General features: G+C 49.5%; 1 protein-coding gene and 1 long non-coding RNA gene across 14 annotated transcripts in view; one reads left to right on the top strand and one right to left on the bottom strand.

The window, feature by feature from the left end:
• PAX2 (paired box 2) overlaps positions 1 to 25,729 on the top strand; it is an 89,846-nt gene that overhangs the window by 24,264 nt on the left and 39,853 nt on the right. For 8 of the 13 annotated variants that reach the window (XM_084772222.1, XM_084772213.1, XM_084772216.1 and 5 more), the window contains 3 exons: positions 17,561 to 17,646; positions 19,086 to 19,205; positions 24,711 to 24,779. In XM_084772222.1, coding sequence (XP_084628348.1) covers positions 17,561 to 17,646; positions 19,086 to 19,205; positions 24,711 to 24,779 — 275 coding nt within the window. The remainder of the gene's footprint in view (positions 1 to 17,560; positions 17,647 to 19,085; positions 19,206 to 24,710; positions 24,780 to 25,729) is intronic. The other 5 variants (XM_084772214.1, XM_084772220.1, XM_084772219.1 and 2 more) reach the window with 1 other exon arrangement.
• LOC311592176 lies at positions 2,576 to 15,769 on the bottom strand. Its single transcript, XR_014777325.1, has 3 exons — positions 15,637 to 15,769; positions 3,253 to 3,310; positions 2,576 to 3,168 (listed from the first exon to the last, which is right to left on the bottom strand). It is a non-coding gene; the product is annotated as an uncharacterized lncRNA (long non-coding RNA).

Here is a 25,729-nt window from a genome sequence, read left to right as displayed (position 1 = left end):
CTCCACCTTGCAGGCACAGCGGAGAAATAGGAGGAAGGATGCAGTGACCTGGGGAGTGAGAGCAGGGAGGGCGTAAAGGGCCCTAGAGCTTAAGCAAATGACAGCTAGCTAGTACTGGGGGTGCCTTTCCTAGTTCTGGTGCTCCTTCTTGGCCCTGGCCTTTGTGGGTCCAGATCCCCGTATCTTTCAGGCAAAGGCATGCACTCAGGAGCCTTGCAGACAGTGTTGGGGCTGATGGATCACGGAGATAAGGAGGCACAACTACCTCATTTTGCCCCTTACTCTGCCAGCCTTTGTCTTACTTCCGAGGAGCTTCTTGTTGTCTTGAGAGTGTGGGCTGGTGGTTTCTAGCTAAGCCTGGCTTTCATAGCCTGAGAGGCTGGCCTAGCATCGGCCAAGAGTGCTCAGAAGTCAGGCTTGTCAGACTGAGAGCTGGTGGTTTCCTAATTCAGGAAGCTTCTGGCTGGCTGGACTGTTTGGTCCCAAGGCAAGAATTCCTGCCATCGTTTGGACAGTCCTCTTGTTTGGGATGGTACTGAATGTCATCCAGAGAGTGTGGGGTCAAAGGGACAATAGCTGTCCTGAGTGGGTCAAAAAGTAAGGATCTGGTTCTGGCACAGTCTGTAAGCACACCTGTATCTGGGAGTACGGGCCCCTGTGAGACCAGTGCACACTTGCTCTGTTGGAAGTGAGTGTGTCACCTGTGTGTGGCATTAGGTGAACTGGTGGCCACAGCGTTGGTTGTGTTTGCCTGTAAGCTCAGAAGCAGCTGCGTAGAGATGAGACCAAAGGTCAGGACGGTTATCTGCTGCTCTCTGCAGAGCGCACCCACCAGAGTCCTCAGCCTCCTCCTCGCTCTCCCGTCCTCCAGCCTGGCTGAGGTGGATGAGGAGGAGAGGCCAATCTCTGAGTGGAGAGTGAGGAGAAGTTGATAAGATAAGGGAGGCCACCTTTCCTCCAGGGATCAACAGAGGTGTCAAGTTGCCCCACTCTCCCCTGCTTTTCTAAGAAGGGCAGGCCAACTTCCACTTAATGTGACAACCTGGCTTCTGGGGAAGCCAGAGGGAAGGAGGTTTCTTACACTGTGGCCGTGGTCCTGGGAGGGAACACCTGGCTAACATCCAGGTGAGAGAGAAAAGCTGGCAGAAGGAAGACAGCAGGAGAAAGGAAGGCCCAACGCCTTGACACTGATTGGCCCCTGGCCTGATTTGCGGCCACAGAAAGAGGCTGAAGAAGGGCAGCCTGAGCTAGCCTTCTGGGCTACTGCTTGGCCTCCTGCAGAGGGCACAGTCCAGTCCCTCACTCTCCACCCCCTACCCTCCCGCCTCTTCCTCCACTCCTAACTCCTCAACCTCTGACCATAGGGACAGGGACACCCTCTAGAAGCTCATCCAGACTTCCTAAGAGATGACCTCTCAGGGCAGGTACAAAAAAGTTGAGGGAAATTCATTTCATGGCTAGTGGCTGTTTAGAAAAGGCGATTCCGGCATAGGAGTGTGATAAATGTTAACTGAGCATTAATCGCATTAAAGAGGGCCCTATAAACTTTTCATTTCTAATTAAATTCGTCCAGTGATGCTGCCCAAGCGAGTACTCTGAGCCTTTGTTTATGTGGAAAATTAAAATGCAAATACAATGGGATTTATTTCCAGGAGTGGAGTGCTGGCCTGGACCCTCTGGCTACTGGTCCCTAGGCCTGCCTGTCAGGCTAAGTAACTACTTCTCTGAGGTGCCTCTCACCCTTGTACAACCAATTTTTTGTTGTGAAGGAAAAGGCCAGAGTTCAAGGCCAAATACAATTAGGCATGAGGAGAAGTTACAGGAAAAAAGCATCAAAGAGGAAAAAGGCAACAGACAATCCCACAAGGAAGGAAAGCATTTTCTTGGTTTTCTAACCTTCTTCCTTCTAGAATAGGACCTCCCTCAAACAAACAGATGAAACCCTTGTTTTGGATAATGTCGTCATAAGCTTTCCTTGCAATTTTGGTTTAAAAAAATAAAAGGATGGAGGGTGTGGGTGGGGGGGTGGGAGGATTTGGAGGAAATAACCTCACCTGGCATATGCATGACTATTCCTAAAAGAACTCACTGATGTCAGGAAGAAAGCCCTACAGCCTGGCTTTGTCTCCAGCACTTGGAGGGTCAGCTGCTGCCCACATCATGGTTTTGTTGGGTCTTTCCGGCCCATGCCAAGTGGCACGGGTACAGGGTAGTGGAGCATAGAGGCACACACCAAGAAGGACATTGTGCGTGCATGCCTGCACTCACACAGCCTCTTACACACACACACACACACACACACACACACAGAGAGAGAGAGAGAGAGAGAGAGAGAGAGAGAGAGAGAGAGAGAGAGCCGATAGCTTGTAAGAATAAACAAATGGCCCTCATGATGAGTCTCTTAGTGCTATGATCCCTTTGATAGAAGCAGAAACTCTTAATGCTATTGAATGGAGCGATATGAAGTCCCTGCTTACTAAAACATAAATTAAGTTGAGAGGAGAGAAAAAAACCTAGGTGAGAAAAATCATTTGAGTATATCAGTTAGAGACACTGAAAAATAGCTACGGTGCTCTATGAGTAAGGAAGTTGTAAATAGCATTAAAACGTGAAAAGGAAAGGAAATAGAGGTAGGAGAGATGAGAAAAGGCAGAGTGTTAAATCACAAATAGGGGCTCGTCTACAAAGTCACAAACCAGATTTATACCAAGCTTTGAAAAATCTACAGCCTGGACTGACAGTAGGTGTGGATCCCGAGTGCCTGAGTGCACAAGGCATCCTGGCAGTGTGGAGAGGGTGGGCTGGCCTGGCGGTGGGCAGGCTGCTCACTGTGCTGGATTCTGGGATTGATCCATCTGCTCCCTGCGCAGGGATCTGATTGGTTCGGTTCTGAGACAGCCAAGGATACAGCCGCATGAGGGTCTTTAGAGGTCTGCAGGCACACGAGTCTCTTGTGGGATGGATCCGCGTTCTAATGGCTCTCCAAGGTAGCAAGCCATTCCTGGAACACCGCCTGCCTGACTGAGTTCGCAAACAACCGCTACCCCTGTCCTCTTTAGTCAGTTTTATTCTGGGTTATTCTTTTCCTCTTTAGTGTTCGCCTGTGTCTTGGGAATGCATGAGCACTTGCTGACAAGCAGGTTAACGACCACGGCAACGCCCAAACATCTGGAAGAAAATCAAAAGCTTTAGTCAATCATCTCTATTAGTTGTCCATAGGATGCCAAAGATCTGGTGGTTTAGCACACCCACCTGGTTGATTGGATTTCTCGGGTTTCGTCCAGCACAGAACCAGCATACTAGGAAACACCTATTTCAGAGAAAAACACAGGAGACAAACTGTGGTGAGGAAGTATCTTGGATGCACTTGGGTCTGGTTTCTGATTTAAAGGGAGCTTGGGGAGGGCACAGGGGTGGCGGCCTTTAGTTTCTGGACAATCTCAGCCATTGGGTCCACTGGAAATGGTTTCTTCCATAGAACCTAGGGTTTGTCCCTTAGGTCTGGCTTCCGCTAGGGAATCTGCCACCTAGAGGGCCTTAACAGACATGAGCATTCACTCATTCATTCATTCATCACTTCCTCCACCCTTTCAGAAACGACTTGCTGTGTGCCAGGCAAGTCACATAAAGCTCCATGGCACAATGCAAGAGGGAGGCTCCAGGGAGAAATTGCCATGTTCTGAGTCTGTCTAACCGCCTATCCTTCTGTACCTCAGTTTCCCTAGTCATATAAGGTTGGGATAGTCACTTAAGTCTTTTATACGCTCTTTTGAGGGTTACATGAGCCCCACGCCTGATAAATCTACTTAGAATTGTAACTAACCAATATTAGGTAATAGTAATAAATTACTGTTCTTATTGCAATAGTAATAATCAAGTATGCTTTTTTTTTTTTTAGTGTTAGTCTGTGTCAATGTGTGTGTCTTCTGGGTTGTATGTGCATGGTCAGTGAAGCATTTTAAATAAGAAGTTCTGAAGGGTCAGGAGTCTCGCCTCACATATGTAATCCCAGCACTCAGGAGGCTGAGGCATAGGACCTTGGAATAAGGGCCTGCTTGGGGCTACATAAAGAAACCTTGTCTAAACAAAACAATACAAACAAGAAAAGGAAAAGGGAAAGAAAGAAAGACAGCTTGATTAAAGAGCCAAAAGGATACTCTATGAGCAGGTTGAGTGCCGTGAGCTCCAGTGAGATTTGTGGCATCCTGTGAACCCGGCTGAGTTCAGGAACTGAGCTGATGCTGTGTTTTCTGGCTATGTGTGCAAATGCGCCTGCGTGCCTGTACACTCGCGTGTGCAGGCACACACTCTTCCAGGACGAGCTTGCTGTTGCTCGAGGAGTTGAAGGTTGGCATTTTCCAGGTTCCATGGCATTTTCACGAGTTTTGCTTCTTTGCATTTGTAATTTTTTTTAAAAAGATAAATGAAACAGTGGCGGGGAAATCTCCAGGTGATAGTCTTGAAGGGTTTTCCTAGTTCTTAAATGCCATCATGGGCAGAGAGCAGGGAGGTAAACAGGAAGAGGAGGGGAAGAAAGGGAGGGCAGTGGCAATGAGGACGGGAGAGAGGAGCAAGCAAACAGTTGATAAACTCAAGCCAGATCTGTGAGTGCTGTCCTTTGTAATGGTGTTTGTTCCTGGGAGGGTAGGGAATCTGATAACCACTGTCGTCACTACCGCTGCTGAAGGAAAAGTATTTTAAGAAGAGAATTTAGGATATAAAATCACTCTGGGCTTAGTCTATTTGGCGCAATGGTCCAAAGTAACTGGACAAGGACATATACTTCTATTTATTCTGTGTCCAGCAAGAACAAGGTACAAACCAAAGTTGTCCTAACTCAGGATGATACGTCTCTATGGGAAATCCCGTGCAATGAGGCTGAGGCGTGGTCTCCTGTTTTCTCTCCCTCTCTGGCTCAGTGACCTCTGCCAGTTCAAAGAGCCCCAAAGAGCCACACTCGACTGACTACCAGTTACTTCTCAGATATCTTAAGAGTCCTTTTCTTTTTAATTATATGTGTGCACGTGAGTGCAGGTGCCCCTGGGGGCCCGGAGCTGTTGGATTCCCTGCAGCTGGAGTTACAGGCTGTTGTGAGCTTCCAGACATGGGTGCTAGGAATTGAACTCAGATCCTGTGCAAGAACGCCATGTGCTCTTACATGCTTTGCCATCCCTCTAGCCTCTTTCTGGATAGCTATCAGTCAAATTAGCTGTTAAAGGTCCATGTTTCCTTAAAGTATAGAGGTAGCTCTAAGCTGGGGGTGGAGCCTAGGGGTTTGTGTACACTAGGCCGTTGTTCTAACACTAAGTTACACCCCTAGCCCTAGGAAAAATTTAAAATCAGCTAAGTTGGAACCGTGGGGCCTAAATCACCCTCAGAGTGTTTTCAATTAAGTGTCAACCTACATGAGGGCTGCTGTCTTCTCTTCTTTCTAGTCATTAGAACGGAGCCAGCTGTTGTCTTTATCAACCCTCAGCTCCTGAGCTGCTTAAAAACCTGGGAAGAAAGCTCCTCCCAGCCCCATCCTACCCAACCGCATTTTTTATACTTCTTTTCTTAAAGCACAGATACACCCCTTGATTAACCTTATGATTTTATGCGCAGTAGCAAACTTGCATACATGTTTGTATTTGGCCAATTTCCTGGCTGCATCATCATCATCATCATCATCATCATCACCATCATGACCACCACCACCATACTCATAGTTAACCCGTCATTGCTACAGTAGAGCAGTATAAGTAAGTTAATGTATTGATTGATTTAAGCCTGATGAACAACCGCACAGGGCTTTACAGCAGTGTTTACAGTTGTGGTAACTGGGGTATGGAGAAGTCAAATAACTTGCTCGAAGTCACAGACCTGGGATTTGAACCCATGCAGTAGTGGTGCTGGGACCCATGTCCTTATCCACTACACCACAGTTCTTCTCCGCTTTGGATCGAAGAAAATGCAGACATGAGTAATCTCTTAGTCTCATGCCCTGCTGCAATTTCGTATCTTTACTCACGAGCTTAGAACATACACGCTGTGCCCTAGTGGAAGGTCATGCCTGGAATTCTCCCATGATGCTTGTCTACTACTGGGTCACATCATCTGGGCACAATGGGGAGACAATGCTGCAGGGCAGGGCCACAGAGTGAAGGGACAGGGGCTCTGGGAGCCGGAGGTCATCGTGTTGTTTCCCCCTAGAAGTGGGAGCTTTACTTCCATCCACCCTCCCCATGCCCAGCTTGGGGGTGTAGACTCTACCCAGGGACAGGGTTTGGTCTCGAGGCTTCACTCTCTGCATTAGGCATATGTAGGGAGGTTGAGACTCAGACCTGAACCAGTGTGGTTAAGTCAGAAGTCTCCCAGGCAAGAATAGACATGTAAACTTTATCATCAACTGGGTATTTGTCTCTAGAATTTCCTCCCTGGAAAGAAGCAGTGCAGATGACCAGGCCAGAGTAAGGTTAAAAAAAAAAAAGCCAAAGGATTGGCCCTCTCACCCACAACTATAAGAAAGCTATTAAAGCAATTACCGAATCACACAACCACCACCCAGATCCAGCATCATTACTCAGCCCACATCACCAAGGAGACACCCATTAACCTAATCTCTGAGACATACATTATGAATAAAGAGATGCAGATATGATCAATGAATACAATAATTCAAAGCAGAAACAGACACTGCCACCAAACAATACTCAAATTCCTCCAACCCAGTGTTACAGGAAGATACACCTCGATACAATACCGCAAACCAAAACAAACCTGAGGCCAGTTGCCGGGCTGCGTCCCCCACAAAGCCACACATGCTAACCCACAACACAATTCAAACTCTCCATCCCACAGGCCACCCATACACAAAGGTGGCCCTTGGAGCAGCGATAAACATGGTAAGGCATACGAAGGTAGAGTCACCATTGAACTGCCCAACCCTCAGCACACCCTGCAGAAAATAGTCACAGTGCTACAGTGTCCCCAAGCTCAGAATAGCTGCCAGGACGGAGCACCGCCCCCTGTCCAGCAGGTGGATGTATCTAGACCATCACCTCTGATAAGGCCTCAGGGCTTTGGTTACTACTAAAGAGTAAACTGTCCCCTGAGCCTGCTTTCCGAGACAGGACAAATCAGCTCCATCCCGGTTGGGGTTTAATAAGACCTCGCTGTTACTGAAAATGACAGAGCTGCAGGGATTGGGGGCGGGAGCAGGTGGGGGTTGGGGGAGCCCTCCAAGCTGGGTGCGGGGGATTCCCCTCTGACTCCTGCTTCCCTGGCCATTCTGAGCTGAAACCCTCTCTTGCTGGGTGTTCACTGGGTATCGATTCAGTCTGCAAGCAATTTTAATATTTCTTCAGGGACTTTCAGGCAACAGCACAAGTCATTAATTCACCCTCCCAAATTGCTTATTCAATAGCAGGAACATGGCTCCTGAATAAAGTCCCAGAATTTATGTGACTTGCACGAGTCAGGAGGTCAAACAACTGTTATGGAGCGAAGTTAAAAATCCAAATAAAATATTGACACTTTTTTGGGGAGGGGAAGAGGGGGGAGGCCAAGGTATTTAAAATAGGTTTTTGTTGCAATGCCCCCAGGATAAAGAATGGAAGGAGACTGAAGACAAGTTGGAGTTTATAAAATCAATGGAATTTATTGCACATCTACTTGGCATTTAATAATTCTCTCATTTCCACATCCCCCACCCTCATCCCATTCTGGCCACAGACAGGGAGATACACAGGTATACAAATGCACATTTATGCACGTCAATACTGCCACACTGGCCAATATAAAAACAGGATTGTGATGTGAGCGACTCAAACACTCTGAAAAGGGTTTCGTTGTAGCTTAAACATGTTTAACAGAAACCAGCATAACTCGGCAGATATTCATGAAGTAGATTTGATGAGTATATTCACTGTTATAAATACCAGATCAATGCATTAGAACAGATATGAATATAAAGATGTGCTTATCCCAGAAGTAGTTTCTAAAATGTAGAAGCCGAGAAACATCTATATGCAGGATCATCATGGGATTGCGTACACGATTTTCAAATTATGGTTCGTTTGTAACACAGACGTGATGCTTATTAAATAAGTGATGGCACATGTATGGGAGAGGAAAACATGCTTCAAATCACAGCCCCATGCAACCTCTGCTACTTGTCTTCAGATGTTTGCTCGGTTGTCCAAATCATGTATGTGAAAAGACTAAGAAAATTGTTCGTGCTCAAATAGCTAATAGACACAGAGGATCATTAATATAGAAATTTCCAGAGGAGATTATATTACCCAGCCCTCAGAGACTGAAGCCACAGGCTGGGATCCAAAGCAGGGTGATATTAAGAATGTGACCTTGGGTGAGTTGCTTAGCCATGCTGTTGACTCTAAGAATAGAGAACACGCCTATTTGACAGAGCTGTGGTTAGGATTTGAATGAGAAAATGCATTGTGTACAGTGTCTATTCTATAGTAGATACAAAATAAATGATAGGGGCCAGCAAGGTGGTTTAGTGGGCAAAGGTACCTGCTGCCCTGGTTGATGGCCTGAGCTCAACCCCCACACCCTAGTCATAAAGGAGAAACTGCTGTGAGAGATAATTTACTCTGGCAACTGACCCTCTCTCTGGCTTCCTCACTAGCACGCCACACACGAATAAGTAAAGGTAAAACCTTTAAAACAAATGATAGTTATGACTTCCACTGTTTTTCTATTCAGTTCGTCTGGTGAAGTCTAGACTTAGAGGCTACCATTTGGTCTTGATATAATTAATGTATTCCAACAAGTGGTTAGGAGGTGGCCTTAGAGAGAGACACCTGCGCTGGAGTTCTGGCTCTGTCACAGAAATGCTGCACGATCTTATTTCTGAGCCCCAGTTTCCACATTAAAGGCTAGTAATCTTCGTGGTACCTACAGGTAGTTCATAGGTGTTCATAGGTACATAAAGACTTCAATTTTATTTCATTATTTTTTATTTGTTTATTTTGTTTTGTTGTTGTTTAGTTGTGGGTTTTTTGTTTTTGAGACAGGGGCTCTCTGTGTAGCCCGGGCTGTCCTGGACTCACTTGGTAAACCAAGTTGGCCTCAAACTCACAGAGATCCACCTGCCTCTACCTCCTGAGTGCTGGGATTAAAGGCATGCACCACCACGCTCAGCTAAGACAATGTTTCTTTCTCTGTATAATCCTGGCTGTCCTGGAGCTCACTATGTAGACTAGGCTGGCCTCTAACTCACGGAGATTTGCCTGCCTCTGCCTCCTGAGTGCAGGGATTAAAATTTAAAGTCCATGTTAGGCATTCAGCACAATTCCTGGTATATAGAGAGCACACAGTAGCCCTTCAGATTCTTCTATTCCAATAATATTAACAGCTTAATATTATTAATTTCTTACATTATAGCTGGCCTTTTTTTTTGTTGCTAGATGGTAAGAAAAATAATTATGACATTTGTCCTTGCTGAACTGAGTCCACTGGAGGATTCAGTAAAAAGTGGGTAAGCAAAGAAAGGATCCGCTCTGTGCTGGACCCTGAGGGGATAAGGGAACAGAAAGAGATGGCTACAGAGGCAGCAGGAGGCAGGCGAGGAAGCTTTTGAAAGCTAGGCTGAGAAACTCTGACTCTCTCTCTGTAACAGGACGCAGGGGTAGGGCTCAGCTCCGTCCTATTCTTTCTTTCAGGACAGAAACTGATGGATTGCTTTTTTGACTCCCTGAGTAGCCGAGGTGATAAGGGCTAGAGGCAGCGAGGCCAGGCAAATAGGCCTGCAGACTTCCTTCTGCTTGTGGAGGGATGTCAGCATGCTCGCGAGGGGTAGGGAGGACGGAGAGGCACAGAGAGGAAGGCTTGCTGCGGTCGTGAGCTTATCGCAGAACCAATTTACCATCACATTAGGCAGTGTCTGAGCCACCAGACTCTCCCAGGCAGGACCACGGGGTGAACAGCTGGTGGACCCCAGCTTTAGCCGGAAGCCCTGACAGATGAGGGCATGGCCAGTGACAAGGGGAGGTAGTCTGGTCACGCTCTGGCTTTGGCATGTACTACAGTCTGGTTTCCAAATGGTTAGTTAAACACATTGCCCCTTAATTTTTTTTAAACCTATGCATGTCTTGAAGTTAAATCAATCCATATGCTTACGATTCATCGTCTAAACCAGCACTATTGCCCCCTTGGGCCAGCCCCGTGGCCCATCTAACTTGGTGAATTGTGTCTGGCCTGGGCTCCCAGGGACACGCGGTGGGAGGATTACTGCCCTCAATGCCAGCCAGTCTCAGAAGGCTAAGTCGGTGCTGGAAATGGCATGGCACCTTGGAAACTGCTGGGAGTTGATCATCCTGGAATGCAGAAGAACTATCATGAAATCTTAAAATGTTTTTATTTTGAACCTAGAGTTTAGTCTTTACAGGGGAAATGATAACTTCTGGAATTTTGGTCAAGTGCTGGTTGGAGTCAGGATTACTTACTAGCCGGTGAGGATACTGGCCTGAAGTATGCGTTGAGAGCCGCCTTCAAGCACTAAGACCCTCCCCCTGAGTCTCCTACCCCCACTCCCGCCCACTCCCTCTCAAACCAGCAGGTGCTTCCCTCACACCCTGGCTTGGGCTCACCTTCTCAGAGCGTAGAGTTCAGAATTTCTAACTCACGAAAGCCAAGGAGAGACCTAGGGATTTTTGCGTTTTAGCAACTGTCCCGGGGGATTCTGGTGCATGCGGCTCCAGGGCAGCCGTTTGAGGACACCCTTCTGCAAGCTCTCCCGTAGGGTTCTTGGTCTTGGAGCTTGATTATATAACTTCCAGCGGAGCAGTCTTACAGTCCAAGCACTCGGAAAGTGGGGCCAGAAAGATTGAGAGTACAAGGCAACCCCGAGCTACACACGTACTGAGTTTAAGATGTGAGCCTGGGGCCAGGCATGGTGGTGCATGCCTTTGATCCCAGCACTCAGGAGGCAGAGGCAGGTGGATCTTTGAGTTCTGAGGCCAGCATGAGGTCGGCAAATTTGACATAGGAAAACCCTGTCTTAAAACACACACACACACACACACACACACACACACACACACACACACATATACACACACATATATATACACATATATACATATACATATATACATATATATACATATATATATTCCAAGCACTCTTGACATTACCTGGAAAGACCTTTCATAGCCTGGGACCTGTGTGTTCTAGCTGTGTCCTGTTCTAGCCGGAATGGGAAGGCCTGTTCTAAGCTGTAGAGAATGGCTTGGCTCGCCTCACTGGTATTCTCATTGTTCAAACTAAACCCCACAGAGCCTGTGAGTCAGCCTGGGCAACTCCTCTAAACTACACAAACCGCAGAAGCAGAGCCTACAAAGGGAGCGGTGCATGGTGGAGTACCTCCAAGTGGCCACTGGGGAGGCCGGCGGGGGGTGGGGGGGGGCGGTGGGGGGGTTGGCCGAGGGGGGGGCGTGGTGCAGAATGTCCTGGGGTCCTTGGGTGCAGAAAAGGTAGCTCTCAGCTCCCAATCTGTATGCAGGGGCTACTCAGTTCTGTGAGGTCCTCTGGAGCAGGCATCCTGTCCAGGAGAGGTGGCAGCATTCGTTGGATAAACTAAACTATCCTTTGCTGAAGCCAAATTCAGTTTCGTTTTTTAGAAGGATCCAGCTTAGGATAGCCAGGCAGCTTGAAGTCACTGGCAGAGGCCCCGCCCTCTTATTCAGCATCTGGCTCAGTGAGCAGTCTTCTTAGAAACATTCCCCATCTTGCCTTACAAATCCCATACTGGGGACTGAGTACGTTCCGCAGACTCCGGAGTGCAACGGTCTATGCTGGTTTCTATGTGTATGAAGGGCGTGCGTGCCAATACTTGACATTCTACCAAGCAAAGCAGTGATATGACCAGGCTGAGAGGACAGTCTGCTCCAAGCCACTGAGCAGGCTTTCATGAGGGCATGCTTGCAGATCCCATGTCTATATATTCTCAGCAGCTGCTCCAACAGATGTTATTGCTCTCACATTCTGGGGAGGAATGGTGAGTTTCGGGAGAGCCTCTTGGCCTTGGTATCTAAGTACCGACTACTACTAGGTACAGGTCTTGGGAGTCTGCACTTTTGAAAGTCTCTCTGGAAGCAGCAGAGCTGAGCCTTTGAGGGCACAAGGGCCGGGATTGGTCTACTTACCAGTTTTAGGTTATAGCTGGCCTATGACCATCTGGGGAATGGGTTACTGGGAAAGTGAGCAAATGAAATGTTTGAAGTACTTTGCCTCTCCCACAGGGAAGACTCGGCCCACAGTGCTTTTTTTTCTCACTAAACCCTCCTTTAGGGAGGCATCACTCTTAGCAATCCTAACCAGGCTAGGCCTTACTCCTTCCAAGGTGAGCTGTCTAAGGTCATCTCAATGCTAACAGGACTGCTCCTTGTTTCCACCTGAGGGGATGTTTTTGCACACCATTTATTATCATATAATATAATGCAATATGGTATCATACATAACATAACATAATATGATGGGTAGGCTAACTTGGAAACCCTGAGGCTGACCGTGGATGGATGGATAGATGAATAGATACATTTGTACTAAGTATACATACATTATATCACTCTATTGATTTGTAAAAAGTTCCCGGTCTGCCTGGCTGTAATGAGATTTTTGAACTTTGCGTGGCGATCAATGAGAGGAATATTATTGGCCTGGAGAATTGATATACCTGCTCTCAGTGGCTTGTTCTGCTCCCAGGCCAACCCGGCCCCCCAGGTGTACGATTCCAGCAGACACTTAACCTTTTTTACAGTGTCATCAGGCTAAAAGGAATCTAATAGTGACACAGGACTTGTGCTCAGCACTCTGCCACTATTGCTTTCCTGTCACAAATAATTTATAGCCTTCTATTTCCATCCCTGAGCCCTGCACCCCAGCCCTACCTCCCACTTCCCCCCCCAGCTCCCAAGAATCAATAAACTCACACAGCCATAGTGGGACTTCAGGGTGCAATGAGACAGACAGACGGACAAAGAGAGAGAAAGACAGAGATGAAGAGACAGAGAAGAAAGCTGAGGACACAACAGAGGAAGGAGGAGGAGGAGGAGGGCAAAGTAGGAGTCTGGGTTCCCAGTGAAAGGCTGAGCCATCTCCTCACCAATTTAATTGGTTTGTTGGGAGACCCAAGCAGACCTTCATCTATCTCACAGAGCCCCTAAGACTATTCTGATCTTCACGGTGGGAGGAAGCAGAGGACTCCTGGGAGTTTAACCAAAGAGGAAGTGACCCCATCCTTTGCTCTAAATCCCAGTCACAACCCCTGCCATCCCCCGAGGCCTCTGTGGGTCCTTCGCAGGGTATGCAGGTGGACCTTGGTCTGGTCCCCAGTCTATCTTCCCGGAAGTCCTTCTGACGGCAACCCCTGTGACTCCCCTCCCCCTGCTGTCCTTTCCTATCTTCTCCGCTTCTTCTTCTTCCCAGGTTGTACCTGCATTGATCTAGTTGGGGCATACTGATCAGGGAGGCCTCCTGCTTATACCTGGCTCAGCCCCTAAATTGAAAGCAGCTGGGCATAGAGGTCACCCACAGGGATAATAACACAAGCGAACATTATTATTATTATTATAGCTAGCGTTCACCGAGCCAACCATCCTACTAATCACTTTACGTGAATTATCCTACTCAACCATTAGCGGTACACAGTAGTACTATCTCACTTTACAGAAACACCCAAGGGCATCCGAGGAAGGATGAAACAGAGCTAGGATTCTGACTCAGGTAAACTGAGCCTGGAGCCCATGTCCCAAATTCCCTCACTAGGCCAGGTGTGGTGGTGCCTACCAATACTGCTACCACTCAGCACTTGGGAGGCAGGAGGATCAAACCAGGGGCCAGAGAGATGGCATGCGTTGGTTAAGAGCACTGGCCACTCCTGTAAAGAACCCAGGTTTGTTTCCTAGCACTCACATGGTGGCCCAGAGCTGTCTGTAACTTCAGTTCTAGGGCATCCAATGTCCTCTTCTGTCCTTTGTGAGTTCCAGGCATGCACACACACACACACACACACACACACACACACACACACACATATGTGTGTGTGTGCATGTATGTATATATATATACATACACACTTATACAGGTAGGTGCTCATACACATAAAGTAAAAACAAATAAATCTTTTCTTTTTGTACAGCACAAAGCCAAACCCTGAATTCCCTTAGCTATACAATACACCCTGGGGGACACTAAGATCCCAGCAGTTCCTGTGTTGGGAGCAGGATAAATCACCGAGCAGAGTTAGCTCTCACTGAAATGAAAAAGGAAGAAGCTTCTGGTGTGGAAAAGCCTGCTTGAGTGGGAATGGGTAGTAGCACCCTGTCTTTCACATTGGGACGAGCAGAGAATGTAAGAGAACTGTAGAAAACCATAGGATTTTCACAACCCTAATTCCTAAATTCCCTGTGATCAGCTCTGGGACCTGGCAGGTGCCCACTGCCTGGGGTCATGGAGAGACACCAAGAGCCTTAGTAACTCATAGCAGGCACCCTGCCCAACTTCTCTCCCATGCACCACCAAGCTGCTGTCAGGATAGAGCGATTTTCCATCACTTGGTGCCTCAGCTAAATCTGGACCAGTGACTTGGAGGTCAGAGGCCCTGGTAAATAAGTCAGGGACTCCACCAGTTATCTGTGTCCCCCCAGCCCTGGAACTCCTTAACCCAGAGCCTGTCAGCCTTAAGCAGAGCCACTGAAGGTCCACCAGACCTTGGCAGCTTGTGATGGAAAGATGCTTGGCATTCTTGTCATCGGTCTTGAAGGTGAGGCCATATTGCTCTCAGCTACTGTGTTCTCTCCCATGCTGATCCAGCTCAAAACCTCTCCCTCAGCTTCCAACTACTGAGAGTGCAAAGCTGTGACGGCGCCTTTCTGGAGCTCTTGTCATGTCAGGCTAACTCTCTGCTCTGGCCCTCCGCTCCAGTCCTCCATTACTCTGCCCTGCCCTGCATCATCTACGGTCTCCCTAGCAACCTCACTCTTCTGCTCTTCTCGGGTACCCCTCTATCCTGCCCTGACTCATCCTTCCTATGCTCTGTGGTTGCTGGGCCACGCCCTCTGACTGCCACACCACAGTCACCTCTTTGAGCACCCCCACCCCCGTGCTACCTTCCCTGCACCTCTTTTGCCAGGATTCTGTTCCAGCGGCCTGGCTCAGACACTTCTCCCCAAAGCCACTAATGGCCACCCTGATCATGATCCCTACGTACATGTCTCTTCTGTTCCCAATCCCCTGCACTTTTTTTTTTCTTATGTCACCATCGACACCATAGATTAAATCTTTAATACATCTTCCTCCACTCTGCTCCCCCACTGGTTCTACCTGTCCACTGCCGCGTCCATCTTGTCCCATGGCCCTTTACCAATAAACTCCGTCCTGCTGGGCCAGCTTACTTGCGCCTGGACTTGCCCACCTCACACATGCAGAGCCAACATCACACTTTCTTGCTATGCCACTCACCTCCCTGCATTCCACAGTGTCCACGGTGACACATACCAACAAGCTTCCAGTGACACGGGAGCATTTTTTTAGAGCCATGGCCGACTCCAGTCAGTTACCACACCCGGGCCATTCTTCCTTGCTTCTTTGCCTTCCCTTTCTTTCTTGAGACTAATGTGTTATTATTACCTTATGCCTACGCATTAGCTTCCGGGGACCGGCCACTTCTACCATGTCCCCTCACGTTTGAGCTTTGGTCCTGGCTTCAGACCTCTGAGGCTTGATTCTTCCATGGTGAGGGGAGCATGGCAAGGTAGCAGAAGACACGGGTTTCAGAGAATGAATTTGGACTCTGCTCTAACTGGCAGGAAGTCCTAAGGAAGCCTTAATCATTAACTTCTGTCAGCTTTGGCTTTCTATCTGCAAAACGAAGATAATAGCATGCATTTTTGGAAGTTGTAAGAATTAACAGAAGTACAAAGGAGTCATTTAGATTGTGTATAATATTGGTGCACAGTATTTTAATGAGTGGAAACTAGCTGTAGCTATCATCAGGTGCAAGCTTTCACCCCTATTTCCCCCTCCTCCTGTGCACACACCTGCACTACTCCTGGCTGTGGGTCTAGGCACCAACCCCTGCCTTGTGTTCCTCCTTGGCTTCCCCACTAATCTTCACCTTCCTTCAGCACCTGTGTATAATGCCCCTTCTAGTCTCTTGTTCATCTTAGAGTCATGTTGTACACGTCCCACCCCACCCCACCCCCGCACACCCCCGTGGAAAGGAACCTTGGACATGCTATGTCCCTACGAGCCCTTTATTCTTCAGTTGGAGGAATGGAGGCACAAAGACACAAAGTGATAAATGTGAGGCTATGTGGCATCTTATTAACAAGAACCAGCATTGGTCCTGCCAATGTTCAGCCTGGTAGACTTTTCCCTGCTGTCCGTGCCCCCTCCCTGCATCCTGCTCAGCTCTGCTTTGGGTCTGTGCCAGGCTCCATGCCCTCAATCACATAATCACATCTCCCCTGACCACCAGACCCCTTACTCCCTACTTCCAAGGGTTGGCCCCTCCTCTGGTACTGGCTGCCTCATTGCCTTGGGCTAACTGGCATTCTTTAACTATAAATCTCCCCTCCTAACTTTCCAGCATTGGAAGACAGGGGTCTTCCTAGGTGCCTATAAGTGATTAGTAAAAGCTAAAGCTCAGTGACTCACAGCTTGCAACTTACCTGCATGGTGGAGGTGAACTTGGATTTCTGTAGGGGAGAGCAATACCGGGTTGGACAGGATGGGTGGTTTGTGGGTGTAGGGAAAAGCACTCCCTAGTCCTGGGTGTGGGCTCTTGAGTTATGGAACTCTGTGCTTTTCTGGACACCTGCAAGGTGGGTTTATTCTTCCTGGGAAGGTCTGACTTGTTCCTTTATTTCCTTGGGGTGCACAAGGATGCTGCTCCTTAGCCACTCTGGTAAAGAAGCACCGACTCAAGTAAGACCGGTAGAAAAGAAAAGGAGGCCGTCATAAGATAGTAAGATAGCCAGATGAGACGAAGGTTGTGTGGGGCCTGACACCTGGAAAGGAACTAGGTGCTGTTGTGGGATCCTCTGTAGCCCAGTCCCTGCCTTTCTGCCTTCTCCTTTGCTTCAATAATTGGGGAAGTGCCTTCCCAGGCCTCTGGAAAATTGTGTTAAGGTCCCAGTTGGAAAGCCGGCTAAAATGACCTCCAGACCCAGAGGTTCCTGGTGCTGTGGGCCACATATACATGACTGGGGAAAGAAGGCAGATCGCTAGCCACCAGGGCAGTTCTTATCCCTCAGAAATGGAAAAGGCACTGGTGTTCCACTTGATTGTGCCCTAATCCTTGGCGTCCAAACTCAAGCTGCAGCTCAGCTTGGCACCAAGGCAGCACAGAGTGCAGACCACCCTGGCCAGAGCTTCGCTAAGTGGATTGCATAGCAGACAGGAGACCTCATGTCTTGCAGCTGTGGGTGAGGGCAGGAAGGTCGGGGGCCAGGTGAGTGAGGACACAGCTGTGCTGGGTAGGACCCTCTGTCAGACAGGGCGAGCCTGGGCCTGCCTGTGTGACCTGTGCCAATGTTGTGATGCTTTGCAGGATCATTCGGACCAAAGTTCAGCAGCCTTTCCACCCAACGCCAGATGGGGCCGGGACAGGAGTGACTGCCCCTGGCCACACCATCGGTAAGAGGGCTCTGGGAAGAGGGAAATCAACTTAGAAAATGCCAGAAAACACAGCCCAGCCCTGGGAACTGTCCACTCCAGTGAGATCCAGGGCCAGAGTCCCCAATCATCCCTTTCCTTCCTAGGGTCTCTAGTGGTGTTAGTACAGTGTCTCACACATAGCCTCTTTAGTCTGTGTCCCTCCCCGCAACTTGGCGCCCCCCTCCTGCCCCTCAGACATTTGTCTTTGAGCATTTCTTCTGTTCCATCATTTTTTATTTTATCTGATTCGCTCTCCCTGTATGTCCCACACTTTTTTCATATTTACTTTTTCTACTTAATCTTTTTTTAAAAAAACATCTTTTTGTGGGGATGGGCTGGAGAGATGGCTCAGCAGTTAAGAGCATGTATTGCTCTTACAGAGAACCTAAGTTTGATTCTCAGTTATATTCCCAGCCTTTTATCTTTCTCTCTTTTTCCCATCTCTCTCCCTTCCCAGTCCTCTTCCCTGCCCTCATAAGTAGCCATGGATTGGTCCCTCTGTCTCTCTCCATCCTTCCTACTGGTCTTTTTTCTTTTGGCCTGTTTCCTCTTACCTCTTTGTCTCTACCACATGTACCCTGCTGCTCTTTGCCTTGCTGGCCCTCTTACCTCTCCCTGGGATATCAGAGGTACATCCCAGGCTTTCCAGAACTCCTGCTGTAACTTCCCAGGCCCAGTGCATGCACACTGACCTCTCCTTGGTCTCCTGGTCAGCATGAGAGGTAGAAATGGCTGGTCCATCCGTGCTGGGATTGCCAGGTTGTTTACCCAGGCCAGGGTTAGTGTGCTGGAGGAAGGGCTGTGCTCAGCTGTACCTGAGCATAACGTATGGGCTCATTGAACTTCTCCAGCGATTTCAAGACCAGAAGCAACTTGGAGAGAGAGCTGCTTCCAGGGAACACTGAGACCAACTTTGTACCTCCCCAAGTCAGAAACAGATCTTAGGGAGCCTCAGACTCTAAATCAGGGCTGGTAAAGACTCCACCCAGGAGACCAAGAAGCAACGACCTGGGGTTTGTTTTGAAGGGTTTGCTCAGCCTTTGGATTAGGTAGGTTTAGAAGAACGGCTCCAGAGGGCACCGTTGGAACTGTGCTATCCAGAAGGTCACCAAAGTGCTTTCCCAACATTTAATCTTGGCAGCTTCTGGGCCTACACTGCATCTATCTGAGGGGAGGGGGATTGAGGGACCAGTAAACTCCTTAGATGGCATGGGAGGCCTGGGTTGACTGGGCACCACTTACCTCAGGCTGGGCTAACAGCCTGCATTGTCTGTCTGTGGGAGTGATTCCTCCCTCAGAGGACGGAAGGGGATATGAGTTCCTTGTCCTTCCTTCTGCCCTCTGTTCCTCTCTGTCCCAGCCTGGGGCTTCAGTCACAACTGCTATCCTGATGGTGTTTCCTCCTTCTTCTCATCCAGTTCCCAGCACGGCCTCCCCTCCTGTTTCCAGCGCCTCTAATGACCCAGTGGGATCCTACTCCATCAATGGGATCCTGGGGATTCCTCGCTCCAATGGTGAGAAGAGGAAACGTGATGAAGGTAGGGAGGGGGGAAGAGCTTTGGCTTCCCCTGTTTGCATGCTTTGTCCTTGGACTCAGAGCTCCGGTTTCTGCTGGCCTCGCAGCTGCTCTGCTGTGAGATCAGTTTTAGCAGCGAAGCCTAGGTACCCCCACTGCCCTGCTGGCTCCTGGAGAGAGGGAGGGAGGCTGCTGGTGGGGCCACCAGCTTCACCATCTGCTCAGGCCCGATGGTCTCACCTTCTGCAGGGACTCACCCCAGCTGTCCCTGTGGGATGCCAGGAGGAGTGGCATGAACTGTTTACCTTGGGAAGGTTGTAGAGGTTGAGGAGACAGCTGGCATCTGACCCGGGGATGAAAGGCCAGCCTACTTTGGCCTCACTTGATCTCAGTTAGAAGGTAGCAGGTGATACGGACATGGACGACCCTGGGGGTCCTTTCTCTGTAATACATGGGCACTGCTCCCATTGAAACCCCCTGGGGAGCTGGACATGGGGCCTCGCCATACTCTTCATCATGAGAGTGGACACCAGTCTGACTCCCACTTCTCCTACTTCTCCCTGAGACTGTAGGGCACAGCCAGGACCTTGGGTAGCATAGACCCAGTTGAAAGGAATAGGGCATTAAGAGGAGGGCATGGGATGAATGGAATTAGGGGCAGACTGATAGCCTGAGCACGGGACAAGGTGCTCCTCGGATGCTGTGGTTTGCTTCTGTGTGGAGACCTGGGCACCTAGATGGACAGAGTCCAATGTTTCAGGCCTGCTTCTGCCTCCAGTTCTCTTATAGTCCCAACTAGGAAAGGAGTAACTTCCAGTCTTTGCAGGGTATATAGGATACTCTCCATAAGATAGAGCCTACAACGATGAACATAAAGGGAGGAGCAGCCATACATTGCATTAGCACAAAGGTAGTCTCAATGTATGCCTATTGTCTCTGCACCTGTGTCAGGCAGGGTCTCCCTTCTCCCTCAGAAATGTAATATATTGGACAGTAGGTTCTGCGGTCATCCCACGCTTGGCTAGGCTATTCTTGAGAGGGTAAAGAGCAGACACAGGGACAAAGCTGACATTCCTTAAGCCACAGCCTGGAGTCTCCAGGCCCAGGCAGAGGAAAGACAACATAAGAGCCCTGGCCTCCAGCAGAAGGAGTGCAGGAGAGACCTAGTCCTGGCAAGACAGTGATGACCTGGTGCTGGCCTCCTTCCAGAAGCCCTAATGGCCTCGTTTCACAGGGAAACAGCTTGTCTGGCTCGATTTCTCCTTCTTCCAAAATATCCAAACCCATTTGGCTGCCACGGCCTTTGCCACTCACTAAATTTCATTGTGGTTGTTTTGGCGGCAGCCCCTGATGGGCAGGGGGAGGCTACCGGAGAGGCCCTGAGCCCCAGTTCTCCCTGGGGCTTCTGACATCCGGGCCTTAGCCAAGCTCCCTGGCACCCTGAGTGCCTTGGTTTAGTCTGACTCAAACCCTAAGGGTTTCTCTTTAGCCACCTGCCTTGTTTAGAGTGTGAGGTGTCCAGGGGGACCGGAAGGCCACAGGAACCCTTCTGTGCACTCCCTTATTGGTCCAAGGCTGACGTTTTTGTGTGCCTTCTGCTGCCTGGGCCTTCATGGGTGGTGAAGGGAGGCTGGGGACACCCAGGGCTGGGCCAGCCAGTCAGGTCAAGAGCAGAACGCTCTCCCCTTCTCTTTGCTCACATCCATTGTTTTCAGTCAACTCATTGCAGTGGCCCTGTCAGCCTGTGAGCTCTGAGAATAGCTTCCTACAGAGGGTCCCTGAGCCAAACAAGATGTGACTCCTGTCCTTGGAAAGCTCATAATCTAGGAATATGCCAAATATTGCATCCAGAGGGTAGAAAGACCACCAGATATGGTATAGTGGAGATCTGCCGGGCCTTTGTATGAGGAAAGCGGTAAGGAGGAAGCTCACTCTCCAGGAAGGGCTGCTCTTTGAGGAGGACCCTGGGTGACGGCTGAAGAGGGTGTTAAGGACAACTGTTAGCCTGAAATTCTGTCTGATGCATCAAGGCTATGAATAGCAAGGGCAGGAGTGGCTCTAGCAAGGATGTGCCGAGTGGGCAGAACGGGGTGGAGTGGGGGAGGTCGTGTGCTGAGAAGCAAGCCCAAGTAGACAGAGTCCCAGGAAGCGACCCCTATGTAAGAGGGCAGGCTTTTCTCTAAAGGCAGGAGGAGACCGGGACAGTGTTGGTTTGGGGCCTCCATCAATATGGCAGGGCAGGAAGCAGCCACAGTCTTCAGGTGAGGGATAGTGAGAGTCTCAGACCCTCCTCTGCTAGGCCTAACCAGGTTACAAAAAGCATCAAGAACTCCGCCATTTCCCCCCCTCCACCCCCACCCCGGGAGTTTTCTTGCCCTGTCTCTACCTCTTTTTCTACCAAACCCCAGGCCAGATAGAGCTGTGTCCTTTCCCTGAAAGCTGGACCTGGGAGGGATGCAGCTTCTCCCAGCCATCATCCCGTTCTTGGCCCATGGGATGCAGTTGGAAGGGAGAAGAGGGAGAGGAGAGTGCGAAGGGAGATCAGTAGGGCTTCTCCCCTCCCCCACTCCAGAGGCCTCCAAGCAGCGGGGGGCCCAGTTTGCATTAGGGAGCAGCTCAGATGATTAAGAATGGGGAGATAATTATGTGTCAAGATGATGTAGCCCAACTCTGCAGTCAGGCCAAGGTAGCAAAGCAGCTGGCAGGCCAGTCCGTTGTCCTCATGGTCGTCGTCATCATCGCAGGAGGCGCCTCGGGCACAGGCTGTACAGACACCCAGGTGTGTCCTTCAACTCTTGGGCCAGGGACTTTGGGTAAAATGGAAACTGATGTGAGGGACTGCTGAGCATCAGGATGAGATCAGGGGGTGTATGCCCAGGGACCAGTCCCCAGAGGGTGTAGGGGACCAGGTACATTTCCTCTGGGATAGTCCGTCCTAAATGTACCAGTTACATTGCCCTCCTTCAGCCTCTCAGGTGTGGTGACATCTCCCTAGGCTGGGTGTCCCTCTGCCCTCTAGGAAGCTTTTCTGTCTTCCACCTCACAGTGTGGCTTATTCGTTAGCCTGAACCCCAGGGCACAGTAGTAGGCATTAGCAAGAGCTATGACTACAGTGTGTGCTGGCATTAGTGCAGGCCTTCTCTGCAGACATTACTCGGATCACACTGGTGACATCCAGAATGTCAGTGGCATTGGCCCTTGGCACGTGGACAGCATCAGCAGCAATCAGCAGTTGACTGAGGGTGATCGGCTTTGACTCAGGCTTGGGGTAGGGAGCTGACTGAGACTCTTTCCCAACCCCTGGTCTGTGGGGATGTGCAAAAAACCCAGGCTTTGCTTTGAGAAATATGGCCCTCAAGAAGCTTGGAACCTTCTCGTAGGGATCCAGAAACACCAGGGGGTGATAAATGCACGAAGCATCTGAAACACAGGCTGCCCATCAGGCCGAGGAGGAGAGACCCTCCTCAGTACCTTGCTGAAGCCTACAGTTATGGGCGGGTATATTACAGCTTGATTCTCTGGGAGTCTAAGAAACACAACTCCCAGAATGCTACACACCTTGACTCCTGTGGCTGGAAAACACAGCTAAAGCCAAGCTAGCGGGTGGGTAAGTGGTAGAGTGCTTGCCTGGCTGGCATACGGTCCTAGGTTTGATCCCCAGCCTGGAAAGAAACAAAACCAACCCAACCACAGAAGCCCCATGCCTTCACCTTCTCCCCGCTGCTCTCAGCCACAGCCCAGCGCATTGCTGTCTGCTGACAGTTGAGGAAAAGCACGGAGAAGTTTTATAACTTGTCCAAAACCCCAAATGAAATCATATGGCGAGATTGGTATCAGCCTTCCATTGTGGGCTTGCAGGGGGCCATGGTTTTGCATCCCATTAATTAGGTGCAGTTGAGCTTTTGCAGGCAGGACAGGTTGCATGGTTGGCTACAAATGGCCAAGCCCCACCGTTGCCTGCAATAGCTCCATTCTGCTTCGGATGATGCTGTTGCTGGAAAACACAAATTGTGTCCTTAGTGCCTTCCTAGAAGTCCCCCACGACTCCTAGGGGCTCAGGTTATGTTTGGAGCTACAGAAATGGTCAACACCTGTTTAGGGGCCCTGGCTTGAGGCAAGGGAAGTTTTCAGAACTCCTTATCAGGACGCAGGGAGCATGAGTGAGGCCTGCCAGGCCTGAAGCCTCCACACAGCCGTGGCTTAACTGTGAATACTGGATTTGAATCCTAGAGCTACTCGGCTGGGTGACCTTGGGGAAGTCATTTCATTGCCCCATCTCCTCTGTCAAATGAGGTAGTCACAACACTTCCTTCAGAGAGATTTCTAGAGTGTATGTGTCTAGGGCAGTGGTTCTCAACCTGTGGGTCGAGACCCCTTAGGGGGTTGGAAAACTTTTTTTATAGGGGTCACCAACGACCTTTGGAAAACACAGACTTTTACATTACAGTTCACAACAGTAGCAAAATTAGTTATGAAATAGCAATGAAAATAATTTTATGGCTAGGGGTCACCACAACCTGAAGAACTGTATTAAAGGGTCGTAGCATTAGGAAAATTGAGAACCACTGTCTAGAGTCTTAAGCCAGCTCCACCCTGGAAGATGGATTTCTGTGTATCTAGGCAAAAAAAAAAAAAAAAAAAGTCTAATCGGCAGGTGAAGATTTCACAAGGAAATGAAGTTGTGAGGTGTGTGGAGGCTATTTGGGTCCAGACTCCCTAATCCCAACGGGGCTAACTCTGGAATAAGCTAGTCTGGAGGTGGGGGCAGCTGGCCTCACCTGTGCAGCTGAGACATCTTTGTCCACCTCCACCTGTTCACTTTATTGCTCTGTGGTTAGCCGGTGGACCACTTGTCACTATCTAGCTCCAACTAGAGTTTTCTATGCATGTCAATAGAACATTCTTTTCCTAATACGGGGCTATTATTCCCTCTGTCTCTCTGTGCACATTTCTACATGCAAGTTTGTTTATTTACCTTGGAGAATATGTACTTTTTTTCAGGACCATATATATATAAACTTTTCTATGCTTTATGCAAGTGTATGTGTGTGTGGTGATGCTGTGAGGTCTTTTTGAGTAAGGGGATGTGGAATGGCACATGTTGAGAAGGCATGCAGTTTTCTAGGCGATGCGCATGCTTGGAAAGAGTGCTATAAGGCTACGTACATGCTGGCACCAATAACCAGGGTGAGTCCTGAGCCAGACCTAGAGACACTGAGTGCTCATGGTCCTAAGCGTGGGCCTGCACACAGGTTAGCCTCAAGAACCCGCTGGTATCAGCCTACATTTGTTGGCAAGTCAGTGGCTTTATGCTAAGACTACCCCTAGGAGTGGCTGGGCCCCACGACTAGGGAGACTGAGGCAGAAGACTAGTCCTTCCCATTCAGGCTGTGTGTCATTTGCAGCTCAGAACTTTTGTATCTCTTTGAAGAGGAGCTTAGTCTCCCAGTTTGGGGGTCTGGCCCCCCGATCTACCTGCCTGTCCTTCGGGATCTCTCAGTGTTTGTCTGTCTCTTATTTACTCTAGTCGAGGTATACACTGATCCCGCCCACATTAGAGGAGGTGGAGGTTTGCATCTGGTCTGGACTTTAAGAGGTATGAGGGCCAGAGGGAACATGGTGTGGGGGTCAAGGGAAATAGCTCGGGGTGGTGGTGGTGGCTAAAGAACATCAGAGAACGGGCCCTAAAGGCAGACAGCCAACCGGAGGCAGAGGCACATGCTTTCACTGAGAGCCCTAGAAGTCTCTGGGGCCGGATCACTTCCGCCATGGGCCAGCGGCAGAGGTTTGGGGCTGAGGCCTGGTGGCCCAGAGGGTCAGCCGCTCAGTGGATGGGGGCCAGTTTTTCTAGCCCTTGGAAAAACAAAGAGTAGACCGGGTAGTAAAACAAAAGCAAAGGAGACCTGGAAGCACCTGACAGCCCTAATTCATCACGGCCCAAGTTTTTTCCTTGTGTTCCCATTATATTTGTTTGTAAAAGTGGAAATCAATTTTGAAGGTAATTTTCTGGAAAGAATGGAAGGGAGGTGGGAGGGCCGGATAAGGCAGAGATGGTAAAAGGAAAAATTTAGGCCAGGCACAGCCCAGGGGCAGCTCTTGGCAAGGTGAAAGAAAATTGCATATTCAATCTCCATCCATGAATCTCCCTCACTGCTGCCCGCCTCCTGCTTGAAAACAATGGAGGCTTTTTCCCAGCGCTGGGCAGGGCCTCGGTATCAACCTCACTTTAACTCAGGGTCATTAATTCCCTGATTATTGAAGGAGAAGAGAGGGTTGCAGCATCGTCAATTCCAAAGGCACCCCCCATGTGATCAGGCCCTGGCTGGGGTGGGTGGGGGCAGCGGGGTAAGGTGAGGTGCTTCGGGAGGGGGTGGGGAAGGAGGAAAATGGGGGAGCCACCTGGACTGGGGGGCAGGAAGGCGGGCGGAGGGCAGAAGAGGCAGTCATTACTGCATACCTCTGTTGTGTTGTTATTGCAAATTAAAAGTAGCATGTTCCACTCCACAGCTATCTTTGGGGAGGGAGGGGCACTGAGGGAGGTGGGGG

The sequence above is a fragment of the Acomys minous genome (assembly GCF_964271855.1).
Source record: "Acomys minous genome assembly, chromosome: 2".
Lineage (NCBI taxonomy): Eukaryota > Metazoa > Chordata > Mammalia > Rodentia > Muridae > Acomys > Acomys minous.
This window is presented reverse-complemented; position numbering and strand designations above follow the sequence as displayed.